Raw genomic sequence first — 19,647 nt, 5'->3', positions numbered from 1 at the left:
AGTTGTTTACCCAGAAACACTGTGGTCGATTCCCTGATTGCTGTTTGGGTTCTGTTACTGTAAATACTGTGTATATGAAGACATGAAGGGTATTTACGCAATGCTGAAAGAAGAGAAGAATATATTTATTCACGAGAGAAAGAGATGTTTTAATCCCATTGTTTTGCTAGGAAAGTATTAAATAGCAATAAACATTGCACTGAGTTGACCTCAAATCATAATTCTGTTCTCTGTAGTTTCTTTCTATTTGTCGTTACACCTGTCTTTTCTCATCCCTCCTAGGGTTTATCTCCCTCATTTTCTTTCCTCCTCACTTTTAACGCACATATTTCCCCTGTGTGCTTATCTGGACTCCTCTCCCGCTGCTCAAAAGTATTGAAATTCCTCCAGCTTTGACTACCGGCTGGCTCTGCTGGGCCGTTTTATTGTTCATGTATTTCTATCATGGGACTGGAGCGGGGGAGCGGGACTTATCAGCAACTCCTGTAGTGTTGTTTTTAGCCCTGCGGTGGTGTGATGATTAGACCTGGAGGAAGGTTAAATATTTTCTGGAGCAGGGTTCTCAGGCTAGACTGTTTTCCATGCTGAGTATCACCCACAAGTGGATTGTTTGAAGTTCCGTGCACGTGGTGCGATGCAGAAACAAAGGTGAAGAATCTTGAAGTACATTTTTGCTCATTTATCTACCTTTACAGATATATTGCATTTGCACACACCCAGCCGAAGGACCTGCAATACAAAAATATTTAATGTTGAGTGTCTGTTTAAGGCACGCAATCACTGATATGGAAGTCATTTCTCCTCTTTATTTCCCTGTGATATTTACAGTAGACACAGAATACCTGTCTGGCAGGTTTTAATATTTCAATTTTTTTCGCTCTTTTTTTTGCAACAGAACAAAGGAGGAAACCGTCCACTCAAAAATAATAATGCTGTTATGGTTATCTATTTACTTGAAATACTTCTCTACAGGAGATTTTTTAATGTTTGATTAAATTTTATCACTACTGGACTTCTTCTTTCTGCTCCTTTACTTCAGCTGATGTGACAAATGGTTCATGTTTGTATGAAAACACCACACATTTCCAAGAACCTCAAAGATCCAACCAAACAAAGGTGAAATCCTTCAAGGCAACAGCACATTTCTGCTCATCCCTGTGCCGCATCACTCCATCTGTTACTAGAACCAATACTAAAGCCGTTAACACTTGGAGATCTGGCCTCCAGGATCAGAACCGTCTTTAAATGATTACTGTAAATGATTATAGTGATGAAATTTTTAGTCTAAATTTCTGGTATAATACTCCAATATTAGTCTCAGACATTTTGGTATGACTTTGTCCTACATACCAAAACTGGACCTAAAATGAACATTGACTTGAACAGGGCCGTCAAACTCATTTTAGGTTTTTCATAACCTAATTTGTCAGGACTCCTCAATCAAGGATCAAACTAGTGCTCTTTTCTTGGGCTTTATTGGTTGCCTCTGAAGAGGGGGCGGTGCAATGGGAAACGTTCAGTGAATAAAGAAAAATAACATCAAACACAAGTTAGGACATTAACTATGTTCAAAATGTTTTTGTCAAAGGTAAAATGGGCTTAATCACAGTTTTTGGTCAAAGCACACTTTTGACTTATTTTTAGATACGCTGACCTTTTTTGCTCTTGCATGCCACATAAAATTATGTGGTGGGCCACATTTGAGTTTGACACGTGTGACTTAAAATCATGCTAGCATGTTTACAATACATGGTTTTGTGTATTTCACCTCTGAGACACATCAATATGATGTTCCACTCATAAATAAGAAATTAATCTATAAATTTTAATTTAATGTATCCATATTTAATGAAAGGGTTCCCCATCCATCCATCCATCCATTCATCGATGCATCCTCATATTTATTACCTCGAATTTAGAGTACCGCACATGTCAATTCACATATTGTGACGTGACGCTGGTGATGAGTGACTTGTTATGGAACCAAACAAAGGTAGGCGTGACCTCGTCTTTGTTTTCTTGTGCTTTATTGGCTGCCTTTGAAGAGGGGGCGGTGCAATGGGAAACGTTGGGAATCGAACGCCAAAATGCCCGGATGTCCTAAAGCTCCACCGCCACTTTGAGCCAATATGGCCGCCAACGCAGCTCAGTTGCGTCGTTCGTTTTGTTTGACTGACTGTTCCTAGTGGGCGGGACCGCTGCGGGGCGAGAGTCACATGATCCGCGCAGAGCCAGCCTGACCAATTCCAATATGGTGGCTAGCTTGGCAGGTCTACGGTTCCTGTTGATGATATTATTGTTCTGCGGGATCGGGTACGGCGCCTGCAGCGAGGAAGCCCCGCAGGTTCTGGGGTTGCGATTGGAAAACCCGGCGGGTCGGGTGTGCATGAAGGACCGGATCGTCTCGGCGCCTGAAGGATCCACGTTCAACCTCGGTCTGTTCGGGACTGATCTGAATGGAAGCTGGCCGTGGGTGGCGTTCGCTAGGGCGGCTGACGGAGCTGCCGGGGCGGTAGGGGATGCGCCCGATCCGTGCGAGGACGAGTCCAAACGACACGAATCCGCCTTCCAGGTGACGGGGGGGTTCACCAAGGATGAGCTCCACAGCGGGTTGATCACGGTGGAAGTGCGGCAGAGGAGCAGCACCGCGGGGGGCAGCTTGCATCACCTGTGCGTGCGGAGCGGCGGGAGATGGGCGTCCTCCAGCCCGGACAGGCTGCGGGTGAGCACGGACTCGGGTCTCCCCCCGGACTATATCCCACCCTGGGGGCTGGGGGTGCTGATCGCCCTGATGCTTGCCGTCTGTGGGGTGCTGCGGACCGTGAACCTGAGCCTCCTGTGGCTGGACCCCGTGGAGCTTTACGTTCTTCACAGCTGCGGCTCCGAGGAGGAGAAGCGGGCCGCCAAGCGCCTGGAGCCGGTCAGGAGGAGGGGGAACTTCCTGGTAGGTTTGTGGAGGATGAGGATGAGACAATGCTGTTCTCCATCCTTATTGTTAAAATGTCCTTTTCTCTCCCCCCCCAGACTTGCTCTCTGCTGTTCCTGTGTGTGGTGGGTCACTCGGTCCTGGGGGTGCTCTTCTACCGGGTTCTGGGCTCCATCGTCTCGGCGGTGTTCACCAGCGGGTTCCTCATCTTCTTCCTGGCCGAGCTGGTTCCTCACATCCTCTGTTCTGGTTACGGCTTCCAGATGGCGCCGGCTCTGACCTGGCTGGCCCAGGTTTGCATGATCATCACCTGCCCCCTGTCCTGCCCCCTGGGGCTGATCCTGGATCTGGGTCTGAGGAGGGACATTAGCACCTGCGGCATCAGGGAGAGGGCCATGGAGATGATCCGCACCAGCGTCAACGACCCGTACAGGTAAAGGAAGGCGACCACGCGCTGACGTGAAGTGAACGCGGCCTTTCTTAATCCGTGTGTGTGTTCGCAGCGAGTTCGTGAAGGAGGAGTTCAGCCATGGGATGTTGCGCAGCAAGACGGTGGAAGACATCCTGACCCCCTTGAAGGACTGCTTCATGCTCCCCAGCTCGGTCGTCCTGGACTTCTCCACCATGTCCGAGATCATGCAGAGCGGTTACACCAGAGTGCCCATCTATGAGGAGGAGAGGTGGGCCAGAGCCGACGTTTGTCCCCTGAGTACAGAGTCCCAAACGCATTTTATGAAATAAATAAAATCAAACTGTCTGGTTTTCCAGGTCCAACATCGTGGAGATCCTCTACGTGAAAGATCTGGCTCTGGTGGACCCAGATGACTGCACCCCCATGACGACCATCACCAAGTTCTACAACCACCCCCTGCATTTTGTCTTCAACGACACCAAACTGGACGCCATGCTGGAGGAGTTCAAGAAAGGTGTCTGACATGTCTGGGTTTATTTTGCCTCCAGTTGTCGTCTGTGCTGTCGGATTGATTGGTTGCCTCCACCAATGAGGGCATTACCTGTGTTCTCTGATTGGTTGGTTTTCAGAGTTATGCAAAACATACGGGACTGGTTTTCACTTTATTGGTTAGCGGTGGATTTAGGTGGGGGTTTTTTTCATTTACAGCTGTTTTACAACGTTTTTGTTGATTAGAACAGAAAGCAGGAAAGTTTTTCACTCAAAAAACAAACAATCATTTTGGAATTGATCCAGTTCCATCATGAGGTGAATCTGTTGATTTTTTTTCTCATCTGATGTTTCGCTGACAGTCCAGAACCTAGTTGGGATATGGAATTAACTGGGTTTTCGCGTTTGTTTGTGTCAAGATTACGTAAAAACTAATGAAACTTATTGAGACAACTGGGCTTGAATAGAATCCTCTGGATTTTGAGGGAGGCGCAGCCTGGAAGTGTTTTCATGTGATGCATCTCGACTAAAAGAATCAGGTTTATTTACGAGCTTTTCTCAATTTGTGTTCCATTTTGATGCAAATCTGGATTAGAATGTCCACATGTTTGGATGTGTTTTCATTGGGGGGTGATCTGATTGTAGATCATTATCTGACAGAGGTTTAATGGAGGCTTTATGCTGTTCGGCAGAGCTTCATCTTGTGATGAATCCTACTCAGATTCATTGTGTATTTAGAATAAATAGTGACATCATTTGACATCTTCTCCTCATCTTCAAACAGTTGAACTTTAATGCACTGATGGAGTCATTCCTGTCGCCCCTTCCTCCATCAGGTAACTCTCACATGGCCATCGTCCAGAAGGTGAACAACGAGGGAGAGGGAGATCCCTTTTACGAGGTGCTGGGATTGGTCACTTTAGAGGATGTCATCGAGGAGATCATCAAATCAGAGATCTTGGATGAATCTGACGGCTACTGTAAGTTGATGCAAATATGACATCGGAGATGACCAGAGGTGACCTTTAATGGTTGGTTGAACTCTTTTGTAGTGGACAGGAAAGTGAAGCGCCCCCTCGCTGCGCTGGAGATTCCTCTGGAGCCTCGCAGCGTCCACGAGGAGTTTTCTCTTTTCAAGCCTCCTGAAGGCGAACCCAAGATCCATACGTCGCCTCAACTCCTGCTGGCGACGCACCGCTTCCTGTCTAGAGGTGACCATTTCTTTGTCTTTATAAATACGTGAAAGAATAGACAGAGTGGGGCTTGACCTCCACAGCCACGCTGTTTAAATGAGTCACGGTTTAACGGCACACATGTAATGATTATGTTTCTTTCATTTATTGTAAATCATCTGAGGAGCTCCGCAGATCTGATCCTGTGTGATGTCGCCTATGTGCCTGACCTTTGACCCCTGCAGAAGTGGAGCACTTCAGCCCTGCGCGTGTGTCCGAGAAGGTCCTGTTCCACCTGCTGCGCCACCCCAGTGTCAACCAGGAAGTCCACTTTGACCCAAACAACCGTCTGAGCGCCGCTCACTACCTGTACACACGAAACCATCCGGTGGACTATTTCATCCTGCTGCTGCAGGTGAGTTCAGAGCTGCAGCCTCAGCTCACAGTCAAAACAGGAGCTGCAGGTTTCTCACTGGAAAACAACAACAACAAAAAACATGCTTGAAATGAGCTGCTGCAGCTTAAACGCACCCCCGAGATCACAAAAAAATGGTTGCATCCACCTGGCTCCTGTCTGAGCAAGATGGATACAACTTCAGGTGGAGGTCATCAATGGTTCTTCTGTTATAACAGCAGGACTGAGCTTCTTTAGTCACGCGAGCATCAGAAGGAGCCGTAACACTGATGTTTGGTACCTCCTGGTTGTCCTCAGGGCCGCGTGGAGGTGGAGATCGGAAAAGAGGGCCTGAAGTTTGAGAATGGGGCGTTCACATACTACGGTGTTTCTGCGCTGACGCTGCCCTCCTCAGGTGAGAATAGGAACAGCAGGAAGACGCAACAGTCCTGACTCTGTGTACACACATCAAGTCATCATGTATAATCATACCTTTAGCCATTTAGAAGCTAAAAGTTGACGTGTGAGACTTATAATACATTAAAGCCACCTATACTATCAGCTATAGTGACGATTCATAATGTGTTATAACAGTATGCCAAACTCATTCTTCTGATCACCAATAAGAAACCATTATGATGGGAGTATGACCCGATGTGTTTATGAGCATGCTTGTGAAGCTTTATGAATGTCCCTGTGGTGCCTTATGGAAAGTGTTATGACTGTTGTTTTTATAAACTACTAGCAAGACAAATTTCCACCACAAATTCAAGTAGTTTTGTGGAACAGACATAAAATATGCAACTTTTAATGACAAACAGAGGGGAATATCACATCCTCAGCAGTGTGACAGGTCAGAAACTACATGGTGTCTTTGCTGAAATAAATGACCTTATGTATTTTTGATGGTGCGTGTTTTTAGTGCACCAGTCTCCAGTATCGACCCAGCGTCACTCCCCCAGGGATCCCTTTGAGTCAGCAGAAGCTACAAGCCCATCGAGCTACTGTCCCGACTACACCGTCCGAGCCCTCACAGACCTGCAGCTCATACGGGTGTGTACTGCATGTGTGTTGTAACGCTGAAGGTCCAAAAACGTGACTTGAATTGTGGACTGTCTCCACCCAGAGATGACATTCAGGAGTTGTTGTTTTGTTTGTTTCTTTTGTTTCTTTGTTGTTACACTTTCATTTATTTCAAAAGAAATAATTAATGGATCTTGATGCTGATAGGATCTGATATTATTTGCGTCTCTCTACCTCAGATGTTTTTATGTCAAGAAGTAAACGTGTTTTTTAAGCATCGTGCTTTTGAGGAACTTCACTCACTGAAGTTTTCTTTTCCACAACATAATCAACTCTTTAAGAACCTTCTTGGCAAACAAAGTTGACAGCAGCTCCTCAAACATGATGATGATGTTATAGAATATGATGCTTGGCAAAAGATTAAGGTAATCGGTGTTAAAGAAGAAGGAGAAAGTAAATGAAGTGATCTCAACAGCGCATCAGATTCGAATATTTAAAGTTTTATGGGCTTTTCCAATTCTACGTTTTGATGCCTTTTTAATTTGTAGGTGACACGTCTGCAGTATCTGAACGCTCTCATGGCGTCACGGGTCGGTCAGAGTCCAGAACCTCCAGAGATCAAGATCCTACCCAACAGTCAGACCAAGCTGCTCAACGACAGAAACACCACACAAGGTAGCGTCAAGCACAACGCCGTCTGCTGACCTCAGAACTTGCAGTTATCACTGATCACAAATCACAACAAATCTTTTCTGAGTATTTCACAACTAAATGACTTTGTTAGCAGCTCCAAAAATGAATATTCAGTCACATACTGCTCAATCTACAGTAAATATGTTAGCATGTCTCTCGTCTAAGAATTCTCCAACCTGCAGAAACAATTTGTGGATCCATGTGCAGGAGAGCTGCTGATGACTGAATTTTCATTTCTGGGAGAATATGTCCTTTATAAAGTGCTTTCCCTGTTGCAGCTGAACTAATTTTGATGTACCTTTGTCTTTCTCTTTCTTTTCCACCCTTGCCTCCATGTCTCCTCTCTCCTCTGGCCCGTCCAGAGTTCCCTGTAAACTTTTCATTCTTTGATACCATTGAGAACTACTGTTAATATTATTTGCATGAGGTAAATGAAATGCAGCCTGTTTGTGGCATGACATACGTCTCACACACACACATACGCACACACACACACACCGAGAAGATGACACACGCTCTGACAACTATTTTCTAATTTAACTAGCACTCACACCAGGAGTGTTGTTTTAGGATGTGTGTTTTTGTGAGTCAGTTCTCCTTTATACTTTTCCCTAACTTCATCTCGCTGAATGTGAAACTGTTGCAGACCCGATGCGTCTCTAGCTTTTTGTCATCTCAGAGGCTGCACTTCTGATCAGACTCTGCTTCTACCTCACATCCAGGATGTGTTACCTCACCCCTAGTGTAGCATTCAGGGGACGACAAGATGGCGCAAAAGTGACGAAGACACAGAGATAGCTGTGAAAATATAAGATCGGTGTGGAAATGATGGATTTTTCACTGAAAAACAAAGTTTGAGTTGAGTGCAGAGAAACTACAACCCCCATGAAACTGGATTAGCATTAGCGTCATTGTAACTTTACCATTACCTGTATTTAGAATATTGATAAGATAGAGTTCAGCAAACAATAGCAATAACTTGAATGGTATCTCAGCATCACCATGAGCTAAATAAACAAATCAGGCACCTTTAAAGTCCTCCAGGTCATTCTTCTTTGTCTCTCTTGCGCCATCTTACATATCAGCACTTCCTTTCTTGTTATCCCTTCCATCGCTTTAACTTCTGTTATGATATCATCACCCCTCACTCACACTGGCTCTCCTCTCATTGGTCGGGTTCCACAGGTGGCAGTATAGCCCAGGAGAGCTCCACAGAAGAGGAGGCTCATGGGTAGTGCGGTTCTGTCTTCCCCGTTGTGAAAGATCTGCTCCAACCAAGTAGAGGTTGTTTTTGTTTGTTTTGTTTTTATTGATGAATAATCTATGGCTGGATCGTAGTTATTGGGCGCGACTGGAGCGAGAGTGATTTTATTTATGTAGATCCATGTGTCTCATCTCCATCCTCATTCCTTCATGTGCTTTTCATTGAAATTATTATTTTTTGTCATTTTCTACACTTTGGACTATGTATATGTTTATGTAGACATATATATTATGAATGAAATCATTTTATTTAATTTGGCTGTGCATTTCTTCCATGTTTAGTTGCTCGTACTAAACTCAATATTGTCGTTCCTCGCTGTCGTCCACCTGGGTGCCAAAGCTTCGTCTGTGTGTGTGTTGTTTGTGTGTGTGTGTGTGTGTGTTGTCTGTGTGTGTTGTCTGGTGTGTAATGATGAATCCGTCCCTTTGAGACAGTAAAAACACACACGTTGGTTAAAATCAGATTTGCACGTGTTGTTTGTGCACTATTGATAGCATGATGCTACTTAAATAAGCTGTCAGGTACGCTCAGATTTTTATTCCTTTGCATCGCATTACTGTAGAGGTGTGTGTGTGTGTGTGTGTGCGCGCGTGTGTGTCAGTGGCGGGCCGTGTATTTCACACCTAGGCCTTCAGTGATGTTCTATTAGTCAAACTTGAATATATTTATCTCATAATACTGGAAGCGGCTCCCACCGCTGCCACCAATTTTGTGTTCAGGACTAAAGCGTTTACAACTTCTCTCAAATGGGACAAAAACCTGCACTTTGAGACGCGTCAGCCCCACTCCTTTTATTGTCACTCGCACAGAAAAACCACACGGCCACACCTTTATAGACGTCACCCAACTACATCACAGAACAAAACCGACTGATCCATTTACACACTGAAATGACCATCATTTATGACAACACAGCTGCAGAAACAAAATACAGAACATAACGGGCATGACGGGCAATGTTACATTAGTGGCAGCGATACAATGAACAATGTCTTTGTGTTTTTGTACTACAAACATTGCAGAAGAGCAAGAATTTTTTTCATTTTTAATATATGTTTAGTTGTGTTATACAGCGCGCCTTCGTGCATCAACACTCACCACTTCTCCTCATCGCGGATTTTTGGTAGGCAGTCAAGTGATACCGTATGTGCATTCTATTGGCTGACGGCGTCCGGAAGTGCGCTACGTTCCATGAGTCTCGGACGTTTGTGAGACACAAAAGTGCTTTAAACAGTCGATAAGAGTGTGGGAAAAGGTAATACAGATAGATGGTGGTTTAATATCAGTAGGGGGAGGGTTTATAAACGTTTAAATTACCGTAAATAATAACATAAATGGGTAGTCGCTATATCGCGGAATTCGTTTTTCGTGTGTGGTTCCTTGAACGCATTAACTGCGAGTAACGATTGTAATTGATTTGATATGAACGAAATAAAATTATGAGAACGCTAAATGTGATTAACTTAAATAAAACGCTTTTACTCACCAAAACAGCTTATTTAAACACAAAATCCATTCTCCTTTCTTTCCTCCAGCACTTCATTAGCTAGAACAGGTTAGCTAGTTCAGAGATTGTATCCTCTTCTCACAAGAACTAGCTTGTCTTCAAATGTGCGCCTGTACAGCGTCTGCTTATCGCTGCCTTCTCAGAGTAAGTATCCAATCAAGGAGAGGCCAGCTAGAAGGTCTTACAGCGCTAACTCATGATCTGATTGGCTATCGCATCTGTCTGTCAACTATATGTGTCCCGTTCATTCACAGTGCGGTGATGCCTGAAAAGTACATTCTGAAGGCCCTGGGCAGATTTCATTCAACTTGGCAACAGAAGCTAGCTGAATTCTGATTGGATAAAACCTCTCTAACCTAAAAATAGAACACTGTGTATGTGTGTGTGTGTGTGTGTGTGTGTGTGTGTGTGTGTGTGTGTGTGTGTGTGTGTGTGTGTGTGTGTGTGTGTGTGTGTGTGTGTGTGTGTGTGTGTGTGTGTGTGAAGTTTGAAGATGTGATTTTGGATGTGATTTCAAAGGAAGATTTTTAACACTTAAAGTATTCAAGTTAGAATTTGAGGACTTCCATAGGTGTAGGTTTTAACCAAAGTTTTTTTTTTTATCCTGAAAAACAAGTCATCCCAGGAGCTTGTTACGCTGTCTGATAGTTCAGATATGTCCTGTAAAACATTCCAGCTCGTGTTCACATCTGTGTTTTATTTTGTCTGCGTGTTTGCGTGTGTGTGTGTGTGTGTACACGTCAGCGAGCAAGCATCCAGCCTTCACTTTAAGTCATTACTCAACATGCATTTAAAGCCTCGGTATATCATCGTTGCATGTCTCTGTCATCTCAGTTTTTCCATTAATATGTTAAAGATGGAGGGAGGGAAGAGGCCGACCCGTTGTCTGGATGAAGAGCATCAGTGACTTTAAAGGGTAGTTAGGATTATTTGATACTCACGTGGACAAAAGTTCTTTGGGAGTCGCTGTTGTCCTTCCTGGATGTATGATTTCTTCTTTATGGCGCCCCACCAGTCTGTACAGAAGTTACCAAGGTGTGAACAACTGGGATGGGGCCCGGTGGGATTGGGTGGGGTGGGACACGGGTGGGACTATCTGATGGGGAGATTTAAAAAATGAGCTTCAATTGAAATTTCAATAGCACTAAATCAAAAGTTATCTAATGGCACTTTCTTGGAGCAGAAGGACCCCTGCACCCCCATGAAAAATCACTTGGTAACCTCCAGAACCCCCAGTCTCGCCCCCGGCCTCAACAAGACTCTTCATCATAATAAATGTGAATGTTTCACCAGGCGAATTGGCATCAAACTTTTCCAATAGCGCAGAAAGTTAGCAATGATTCAAAGATTTGTATGACAGGCCACACAATGTGTAGCAGTTATATCAAAAGTAGAAGAAAGAGACAAATCCAGTTTTTTGACAACTGCCAATAAACATCTAAGATGAAGAAGAAACCAGTGGCGTTCCTCTTCCCAATTCCACTGATTCCTTCTGTGTCATCTCTCTCCATCATATTCCAGGAGAAATCTTTCATTGTTTGATTCTGAGTAAATATTTTTCTGCTGATATTTTGTTTTATCTGGTATTGAAAGACTGAATGTAAACAGATGATCTTAACTTTGTGCTACTTAAAGTGAGAGAAATGTTGGAGGTGTGGAGAACCGTGTATTCATAGATGACTGCTTAGATAGGATATAGTTGGAGGATGTAGTTTAGGGATAATTGCTGTCAGATTTCAGGTAAAACACTGTTACTAAACCGTTTAATCAGTCCTCTTTCTGTCCAGGTTACATTTGTATTGACTTTTCAATTGCTTTAGGAATGCTGACAGTTTGGGGTGCATTGAGGCTCCATTGCATTTAACACATTCAATAACCAAGTTTCTTAGGAAATAAAATAGAACCTGTTGTAAAAATCGTCTTTGTTTCTTTTCTTCACGTACAAACTGGATCATAAGCTTATCTAGGTATTTATGCAAAAGCAAAAAAACCCAGCCTCAGCTTTCAGTTCTGACTTCCTGATGTGGTTCTGATTCATAATTGATGACCATCAGCGTGTGTGTCTGCAAACGACTACATGTAAATTTCAATCTGACTGGATTTTTGTGTTAAGACCCTTAAAAAATGTAATCTGTTTTGCATTAATGATTCATTTACACTCAATCTGCATTCATGAAAAAATCTGTCCGTTTTAAACAATGAATCCATCAACTCTCCCTGCACCTTTTTACGTTGGCATTCATGCATCCACTAGAGGGCAGCGATGAGTCGAACGTTTGGTGACAGTAGACGAGATTATCATGTACCAACCAAATGAAAAATCAGTAGAAGAAGAGGCAGTGTTGTTTAAGAGGATTTATTCAGAAACAATTTATTCATTTCTGTGGATGTTTTTTATGCCTGCTTTGAACTCTAGCTCCACTGCCTCCAGTGGATTTCGGTGGTACTGGGTCACTAGCGCTCCGAAAACCTTCACAAATATGTGAGAAATGGACATGGGGAAAGGCTGTATTTGCAACCGTCTTTAATGCTGCGCATGAATTAACTTTTCGAATGCTAAAGTTTGGTTTTTGTGTCCTTGTCTTGCTAGCAGCTATAGCATCACTTGGTGTACTTCTGTCTGTTGCTAGTTTTAATAGAATTTATTGCTGTACTGTAAAGCCGTAACGCCTTCTGCTTCTGACAAATTATTTATGTTTCGTACACTGGAGACATATGCCTGTAATACAAATTTTCCTGTGCTCTCCAAATTAAATGTCATATTATTCATACAGTTCACAATAACAGCCAATCAGACAAAGGCCGATTGTTGCGTCCTGCTTGGGTTTGCATGGCGACACCCTTAGATACTGAGCTTTGCTCTTCAGCTCCGCTACATTGGTAAAGCAGATTATATTGTGATGTGCATTTAAAATTAAAGAGGCGAAATGTTGCAGGCGAACTGACGAGGTGAGAAGATAGAGCCTGTAAATAAATCTGACAAGGGGGGGGGGGCAATTTGTCATCTTTAATTCTTTTATCCTCTCTGCTGCTCTGATGAAACACACATGAATCCTCATTTTTTCAGCATCCTCTTCTTTGAGCCTGTTATTAGAGGAATCCAGTCGGTTTAAAGTTAAAGCTATTTCCCTAAGGACGATTTGTAGCGACTTCAACGCCCTTCTTCTGGTGAAAATCACGTGTCGTCATATGTGTGAACGTGTTCACGTATATGAGATGTTATTCCTGATGTCATGCCCAAAATCACCAGGAAAACTTCAAATGTTCCTCGCTGAACTGCACACACATGTACAGGAGTGTCTGGCCAATGGAAACCTAGTGTGTGTGTGTGTGTGTGTGTGTGTGTGTGTGTGTGTGTGTGTGTGTGTGTGTGTGTGTGTGTGTGTGTGTGTGTGTGTGTGTGTGTGTGTGTGTGTGTGTGTCCCTCTGCCATGCACATTCCCAGCACATGGCAACAGAGGCTAAATATAGCTTCAGTAGCCCGGCTTCACAGCAGGATCATGCTTCCTAACGTAGGATCCCACCCCGTCCCCGTTTCTCTGCTTCCTAAACTGTTCTCATGCACCCCTCTCCCTCCCTTCTTTTCCAGCAACTTACCCCTTTGTTGTCCCCCTCCATCATCTCTGCACTTTTTCATGTCAGAATTTCTTACAGGGCATCTTCACCCAGATGAAAAACTGGGTTGCCTTAGTTTCAGCTGCAGATGGAGTACATTCCCTTTAGTACAGTAAGTGCACTCCAGTATTGTGGTGACATACTTGAATAGAACCAAATATACCTCTGTCATGACACTCCACAACAGAAGGGAGTAACATACACCATGTCTGCTGGGGATGTTTTTACATTGCTTTACTTTTACACAAGTATAGACGCTAAACCTTTAGTCATTTTTACTTATTTTTCGGTCACGTGATGGTCCTGAATCAGACACAATGCAAATAAATGATGCAGTATTAATGTCTTTGGCACAAAAGACTTACTTTTAAAATATTCTTACCAGAAATTAAAATTAATTTATTATCTGTTCATCCAAACACAGATCTAAAGTCTAGTGAAGTTTCCCAAACGATTGAGCGGTGGTTGTGTAACAGTCAAAATCATCTTTATTTAAAAAAGAATGGAAAATCTAATTATTAAAAAGAACAACTATTTATGATGTGATGAGGCTGTTATGTGAAGATTGGGCAAACCAATGGCTGCATTCCCGTCGTTTAACAGTCAAGAGAATAAAAAAGATGGAAACGCTCGAAGAACCAGTGATGTACTGTAGGAAGCCAGCGATGAACACAACGGAGTGTTGAGCAGCCAGAGGAGTTGGTGGAGACCAAAATTTGAGCAAGAAGAAAGTGAATCTTGGACTATTTTGTGAAGGAGGTCTTCATTTAGAAGCAGCTGTTCACTAAAACTGGGGCTGCATCTGTTTAGTTTCTGAAAACCTGTTTTAACCTGTGATGTAACAGTGTTTAGCATTCGCCTCGTCTGAGGAAGTGTGTGTTCTAGCATGTTCTTGCATGTTTTTCGAAGATTGTAAGTACTGGAGATGTAATTGTTGAGATTGTATAGCAACGCTGATGGGACGACAGCTAACGCCGTTAGCTTCACAGCTAGAGTAAACCATGCAGCATATTCCCAAGACACTTGGAAATATGTGGGTGGGCCCCTGCAGACCTGGATTACATTTGAGATATGGAGACATTTTTGGTTGGCGCTTTTTTTTTTTTTGAGGGGGGGGGTGTCTTTATTTTTCTTTACCACAAAGAACCTTGCTCATTTTTATCTGCATGTTTTTTTTTTAGCAAATTACAAATGAATTTTCATTTGACCTCTTTCCTGTGATTGTATGTCGAGGCAAAGTTGCTTCTGCTGCCCCCACGTGGCTATAATAAAAATGGTCTGTGTCATAAATTGGCTCCTTTTACCCTAAAAAACGTTTGATTTCAGGAGTTTTATTTGGAACAGTGAGTTTTTACATTGTGGTATTATTGCTTTGATACATGGTCTCTATACCCCCCCCCCCAACCACCACACACACACACACACATAGAAGTCAGGGGGGCTGGACCTAACTGATGGGAGCAGGATAGTAATGTCTGCTGGGAGCATGTGGTATAATCCAGCTTTGATTTGGCACGCAGCCTAGTTAGGTATTACATTGCTGACGGGCTGCATCAGCCACACTGTTCACATGTGCGTGCCTGCACACATTACTGCCGCGCTGCCCGGAAGGTGGGATGAAAGTGATGATGGGAGGTCATCAGGGACACTGAGTGCTCCAGGCCAGAGATGAACGGCCCGCATGGAGGCCTTGCTACGTTACAGCGGATGTTCAGCATCAGAACATTTAAATCCTAATTATTGGCATGGTGTATTGCTAATTATAGCCTCCATCAGTGGAGTGTAATGAAGCACTTTGAATGTCTGAACAGAAGCATCTCCAAGTGTGTGTGTGTGTGTGGGGGGGGGTGACATCCATCCGTCCATCCATCCGTCCAACTGTCTGTCTGTCCTTTTGAGCAAAGCTTCACACACACATAATGGTAACTGGAATCGACATCTTTGGCTATTTATTCTTAAAAATTAGACTCTACCTAATTGCTTGATTTCAGGAATACTTCCAAAAAAATGTTTAAATATATTCCACAAACTTGTCCACACACAGCAACTGAGGACTGAAATAGAGATTTTTACTATTTTGGATCTTTTGTCTTTATGTTTGTTTTGTTTCCATGGTTACAAGTTGAATTTATGATCATTCAATGAGTGGGATTTATCTCCCGTGAGGGTTTCAGGGGTGTTACTCAAGAACTGTTGGATATTTGTTCATGAAACTTTGCTCATCTCAGATGTAATGAAGGGACGCCTTTTGATTTCTTTATCCATTGCTGCAACACTATAAATGTAGTAAATATTGACGCTATTATTTCTAGATAGACTGTTCATAGAACATTTTATTTTATTTTTCAATACTTTTCTGCGATTCTTATGACATTGTTACCATTTTAGTTAACAGATTAAAAATGTATTTTAAATTCAAAGCTGAAAGAACTGCTTCTTTATTTCACTGTACTGAAATGTGTAAATTATGGAACGATACACTGTATTTATTAGAGAGAAAAATCACCAACATGGAGAAGCAGAGTTTGATGTCATACTGATCAGTTTACTGACCGATAAATGAAGGAATGTGAGTGAAAGCAAGAATAAAAATAGATTCAAATTATTTGACTGCACACAAACTGCTGATTTCACCTGTCTATTATATGACAGGTGTGTAACAGTTTTTTTATGAAGAACATTGAACTATACATGCTTAAAAGAAATTTATGTGCAACGCTAGAAAGCTCCAGAAAGTAGTGGGGAAGTGGGGAAAAAAACATCATGAGCTTTCCCTTCTTTGTTCAGATCTAGTCCAGTTTCATGGTATTTTAACAAGGACTGACAAAAATGTGAGAAAAAAAATATACCTGAATCCGTTGTATGGACCGACTCCCAAATGTAATACAGACTTTCTTGTCTCCTGCCCAACCTTCCCAGTGAGTTTAATAAAAATCCATCAAGTAGTTTATGTGTAATCCTGTTGACAGTTGTATGAACGCAGACAAAAACCTCCTTGATGAAGTTAAACATGAATTAAAAACTCATTTTAGCCCTTAAACTGACTGAATCACCCTTTCTTTTCATTTTAGCCACATAGCGATGGCCTCATGGAGCAATAAAAAAATCAGTATAATTAAAGGTGACAGCGATTAGCTTCAGCCAGTTTTTAACAAAATCCTCAAAGCAGCATTCGGGGCTGATGCAACACTGATCCGTTTACCATCATCAGAAGCTGAATTCTGTAGCAGAGCCGATGTGCAGAAATTAATGTTAACAAAATCATGTTTGAAATGGATTTGAATAATTTCAGCTGGACTGTGTGCAAAAAAATGGTTGCATAACACATTTTTGGAAAAAAAAATCTATTTGAATAAAAGTCAGACCACTAATTCCAAAACTGCAGTGAAATCAAGTCTCAGTTTGAGAGTAAAGAACTTAAAACCAGAGCGACTGGAGGACGTTGTTTAAGGAGAACAGTCTGCAGGTGTGTATACCTGCAAGTGGGAGAGGCGGAGCTTCTGTAGAGAGTGATAGTGACATCACAGGGTCAAAAGCTCACGGATAACACATTTCAGTATTGTTTGCACAAATCAAAAGAAAACATTCTGATGTGATAAGTGCATTTATTTAACTGGTAGTAAAGAACCATGCACTGAGGCGGAGTCGATCCCTGATGAATGAGTCATGACAATTGTACAAACAGGATCTGCTAATAGCTCAACCAGCATGCTTTTTTTTAGTGCCATATTAGCAAATAGTTTAGTCAGACAGAAATATCCATCCTTGATTAAGTTACAAATGCAGAATGCTTCCTGTGTGGCTTGTTAACTATCATAAATACTGATCACAGATCGATGCGTCCAGCTAGCGCTGAGGAAGAGCTTGTTGAGAAAAGTTGAAAGTTAGCATCATTTGTTTTATACCCGGAACAACCATAAATGTGGTAAGTATTAAAAAAAACCCTTAGCTCAATGATCCCCAACCTGCAGCCCACGGGCCAGATGTGGCCCACCTCCACATTTGGCACAGCCCCCCGAGGGGTACTGGAAAAATGCCCTCCCCTGTATGACCTTTTCCCACACTCTTATAGGTGTTCCTGATGGTGGGCAAGGATGACGCACACCATTTTCATTGAACGGTCAGTATTTGGCGTCCAGCCATAACAACAATCTCCCGCTCGTACTCGCTTCCCCATCTCAGTCTCGCAATTTGGTCCTGGAAGACAGTAAATGTTAAGGCACCCCTGCAGTTGTCACAGTTTTTCTGTTGCAAACTGAAAGGAAACGTGATGTGGCCCTTACCTGAAAAAGTCTGGAGACCCCTGCATTAGCTAAGAGCAGCTAACAAGTTAACATTTTAACTATGTTGTCAGAATCCTTGAGTTAAAGTCAACTGCAATTTGAATTTTTTTAAAAATGCACTTATCAAACTGTATTCACATGAAATTGCAAACACAAATGAAGCTAGCAGCCTGGTTGGATGACGTTAATCCAAAATTTGATTTTCCCTCCCTGAGTGACGTCAGAGAAAAATGGCCACCATGTGAACGTGGTGGAAACTCACGAAGCCTCCGTCTCGACTCTACCTGCTGCACACGGCTGCGCTCCTGCAAGAGAATCTTGTGTTTGCCCCATGTGAGCAGATCAGACACAATCAGACTCTTGTGCGACTCGTCTCTAGGCGATGAGGTCCTAGTGGCACAGCTGACTCCTTGATATGGAATGTCAAGTCAGGGGAGGCCTCTCATATTAAAATAGTCAGCATGCCCTGTCAGCACACCCTCTCTGTGCGCGCATGGCTGCCTTAACAGCTGCCAGATTTACAGAGCTTCTGGGTGGGGGGGGGGGGTGCTGAGGAGGAGAGAGGAGGACGAGTCCAACCAGAGAAGAAGAACAGAGATCAGCACCAGGGAATCAAATTACCCTGAAGTCTCTTCTTCTTCTTCCTCCCCCTTTCTGTTCCTCACACCAGATCCGTTTCTACAAAAGTCTCAGCTCCAGTTCACTGACGGCTGCAACGATTCCAAACTGCACCAAGACTAAACAGCGGAAAGATCCGATTTGCTTCAGGCTTCACGAAGACACTCTTGTGCTGCCGACCTTTTTTTTTTTTTTTTTTAACTTAACAGCTGGGAGGCGAGCAACTGTTAAACAAACGCTCCCCATTCACTGAGATCCGCAGACACTTCAGCTTACAGCCTGGATGTTTTCAAGATTTGATAAAATGATCAGAAATTAAAGGTTTCTGAGAGGAGAATCAGGTTTTTTTTTTAAAGTTATTTTCTTTTCAAAAACCGAATATTCATCACATTTATTCTTCGATTTCGATCCAGCTGATTAAATATTAAGATCAGCTGCAGCATTTTTATTTTGATGATCAATGCTGAGGCCATGAGAACACTAGAATGGTAATACTTTTACTGCAGTAAAATAATTCTCCATTTAGCCATTTTAAATCCTTCAGACTGTAAATTTTTTTTTAGAAAAAATAGTTTGTGGATAAAATCCAGGCTCATGCTGGAGCTCTGATGTGAAGCCCAGCCAGGAACGATCGTTTGGAAAACTAGAAATGGTTTTGGTTGCTATTTTCTGGTTCCTTCATCTCAAATGTGAAGATACAAGTTTCCATCTGTTTTTGGCTGCTTTTTGGCCTTTAAAGGACGATTCACAAATGAAACTGGCAGCCTGAGACCAGCTCAGCAAGCGCTTGTAGCGTCATGTGACCTCTTCACAGACAGCAAATTAATCCGGGTCTGGATTTTATAGTAGTGGATTTCCCAGTAAGAGTTTCTCTGTAGGTCACGCAACAAATACAGGCAGAGAAATCAGGAAGCAGAACATGGAGGCAAAAACCCCCCACTGCTGCTAATCACAGGGCAGCTACGCCAATCAATCTTATGAAAAACTGCAAGTGTGAAAACTACTGGCTTCATAAAGGGATACTTCTCTCACTGTTATCTGAAACTCTTTGGATTTCAGACTCTTGACACAAACAATTTTCAATCATTTTTATGTATTAAAGGAAAATAACAGCAGAATTAATGTAGTCTCTGAAAACAGTTATTTAAAAATAGTCACAACATGAATATTGCATTTAAAAGTTGTTTTAATTAAGTGTTAAAATTTCACTCTAGGAGAACCAAAAAAAAATCTGGAGGTTTGAGTCACAAC

The 19,647-nt window shown here is 42.7% G+C and overlaps 1 protein-coding gene across 2 annotated transcripts; it reads left to right on the top strand.

Annotated features, from left to right (window-relative positions):
* The first annotated feature begins 2,100 nt into the window (after positions 1 to 2,100).
* Positions 2,101 to 11,789, top strand: LOC137608427 (metal transporter CNNM3-like). Of its 2 annotated transcripts, XM_068334804.1 has the most exons (12): positions 2,101 to 2,944; positions 3,025 to 3,359; positions 3,430 to 3,606; positions 3,695 to 3,852; positions 4,664 to 4,807; positions 4,880 to 5,038; positions 5,245 to 5,414; positions 5,712 to 5,808; positions 6,316 to 6,446; positions 6,965 to 7,091; positions 7,472 to 7,536; positions 8,295 to 11,789. In XM_068334804.1, exons 1-11 carry the CDS (start codon positions 2,252 to 2,254, stop codon positions 7,519 to 7,521), a joined length of 2,241 nt encoding a protein of 746 aa, XP_068190905.1. In that variant the 5' UTR covers positions 2,101 to 2,251; the 3' UTR covers positions 7,522 to 7,536; positions 8,295 to 11,789. The 2 variants fall into 2 exon arrangements, with proteins under 2 accessions (XP_068190905.1, XP_068190904.1); XM_068334803.1 differs by lacking the exon at positions 7,472 to 7,536 and having other exon boundaries at positions 2,182 to 2,944.
* The last annotated feature ends 7,858 nt before the right edge of the window (positions 11,790 to 19,647 follow it).

The sequence above is a fragment of the Antennarius striatus genome, chromosome 15 (assembly GCF_040054535.1).
Source record: "Antennarius striatus isolate MH-2024 chromosome 15, ASM4005453v1, whole genome shotgun sequence".
NCBI classification, from domain to species: Eukaryota; Metazoa; Chordata; class Actinopteri; order Lophiiformes; family Antennariidae; genus Antennarius; species Antennarius striatus.
The sequence above is the reverse complement of the archived record's forward strand: the minus strand, read 5'-3'. Positions and strand labels throughout refer to the sequence as shown.

Excerpts from the sequence above, each read along its gene's own strand:
- LOC137608427 (XM_068334804.1), top strand. The coding sequence starts at position 2,252 with ATGGTGGCTAGCTTGGCAGGTCTACGGTTCCTGTTGATGATATTATTG. Across the intron at positions 3,607-3,694 it reads CCCATCTATGAGGAGGAGAG|GTCCAACATCGTGGAGATCC; the intron begins GTGGGCCAGAGC and ends CTGGTTTTCCAG. Across the intron at positions 5,809-6,315 it reads GCTGACGCTGCCCTCCTCAG|TGCACCAGTCTCCAGTATCG; the intron begins GTGAGAATAGGA and ends GCGTGTTTTTAG.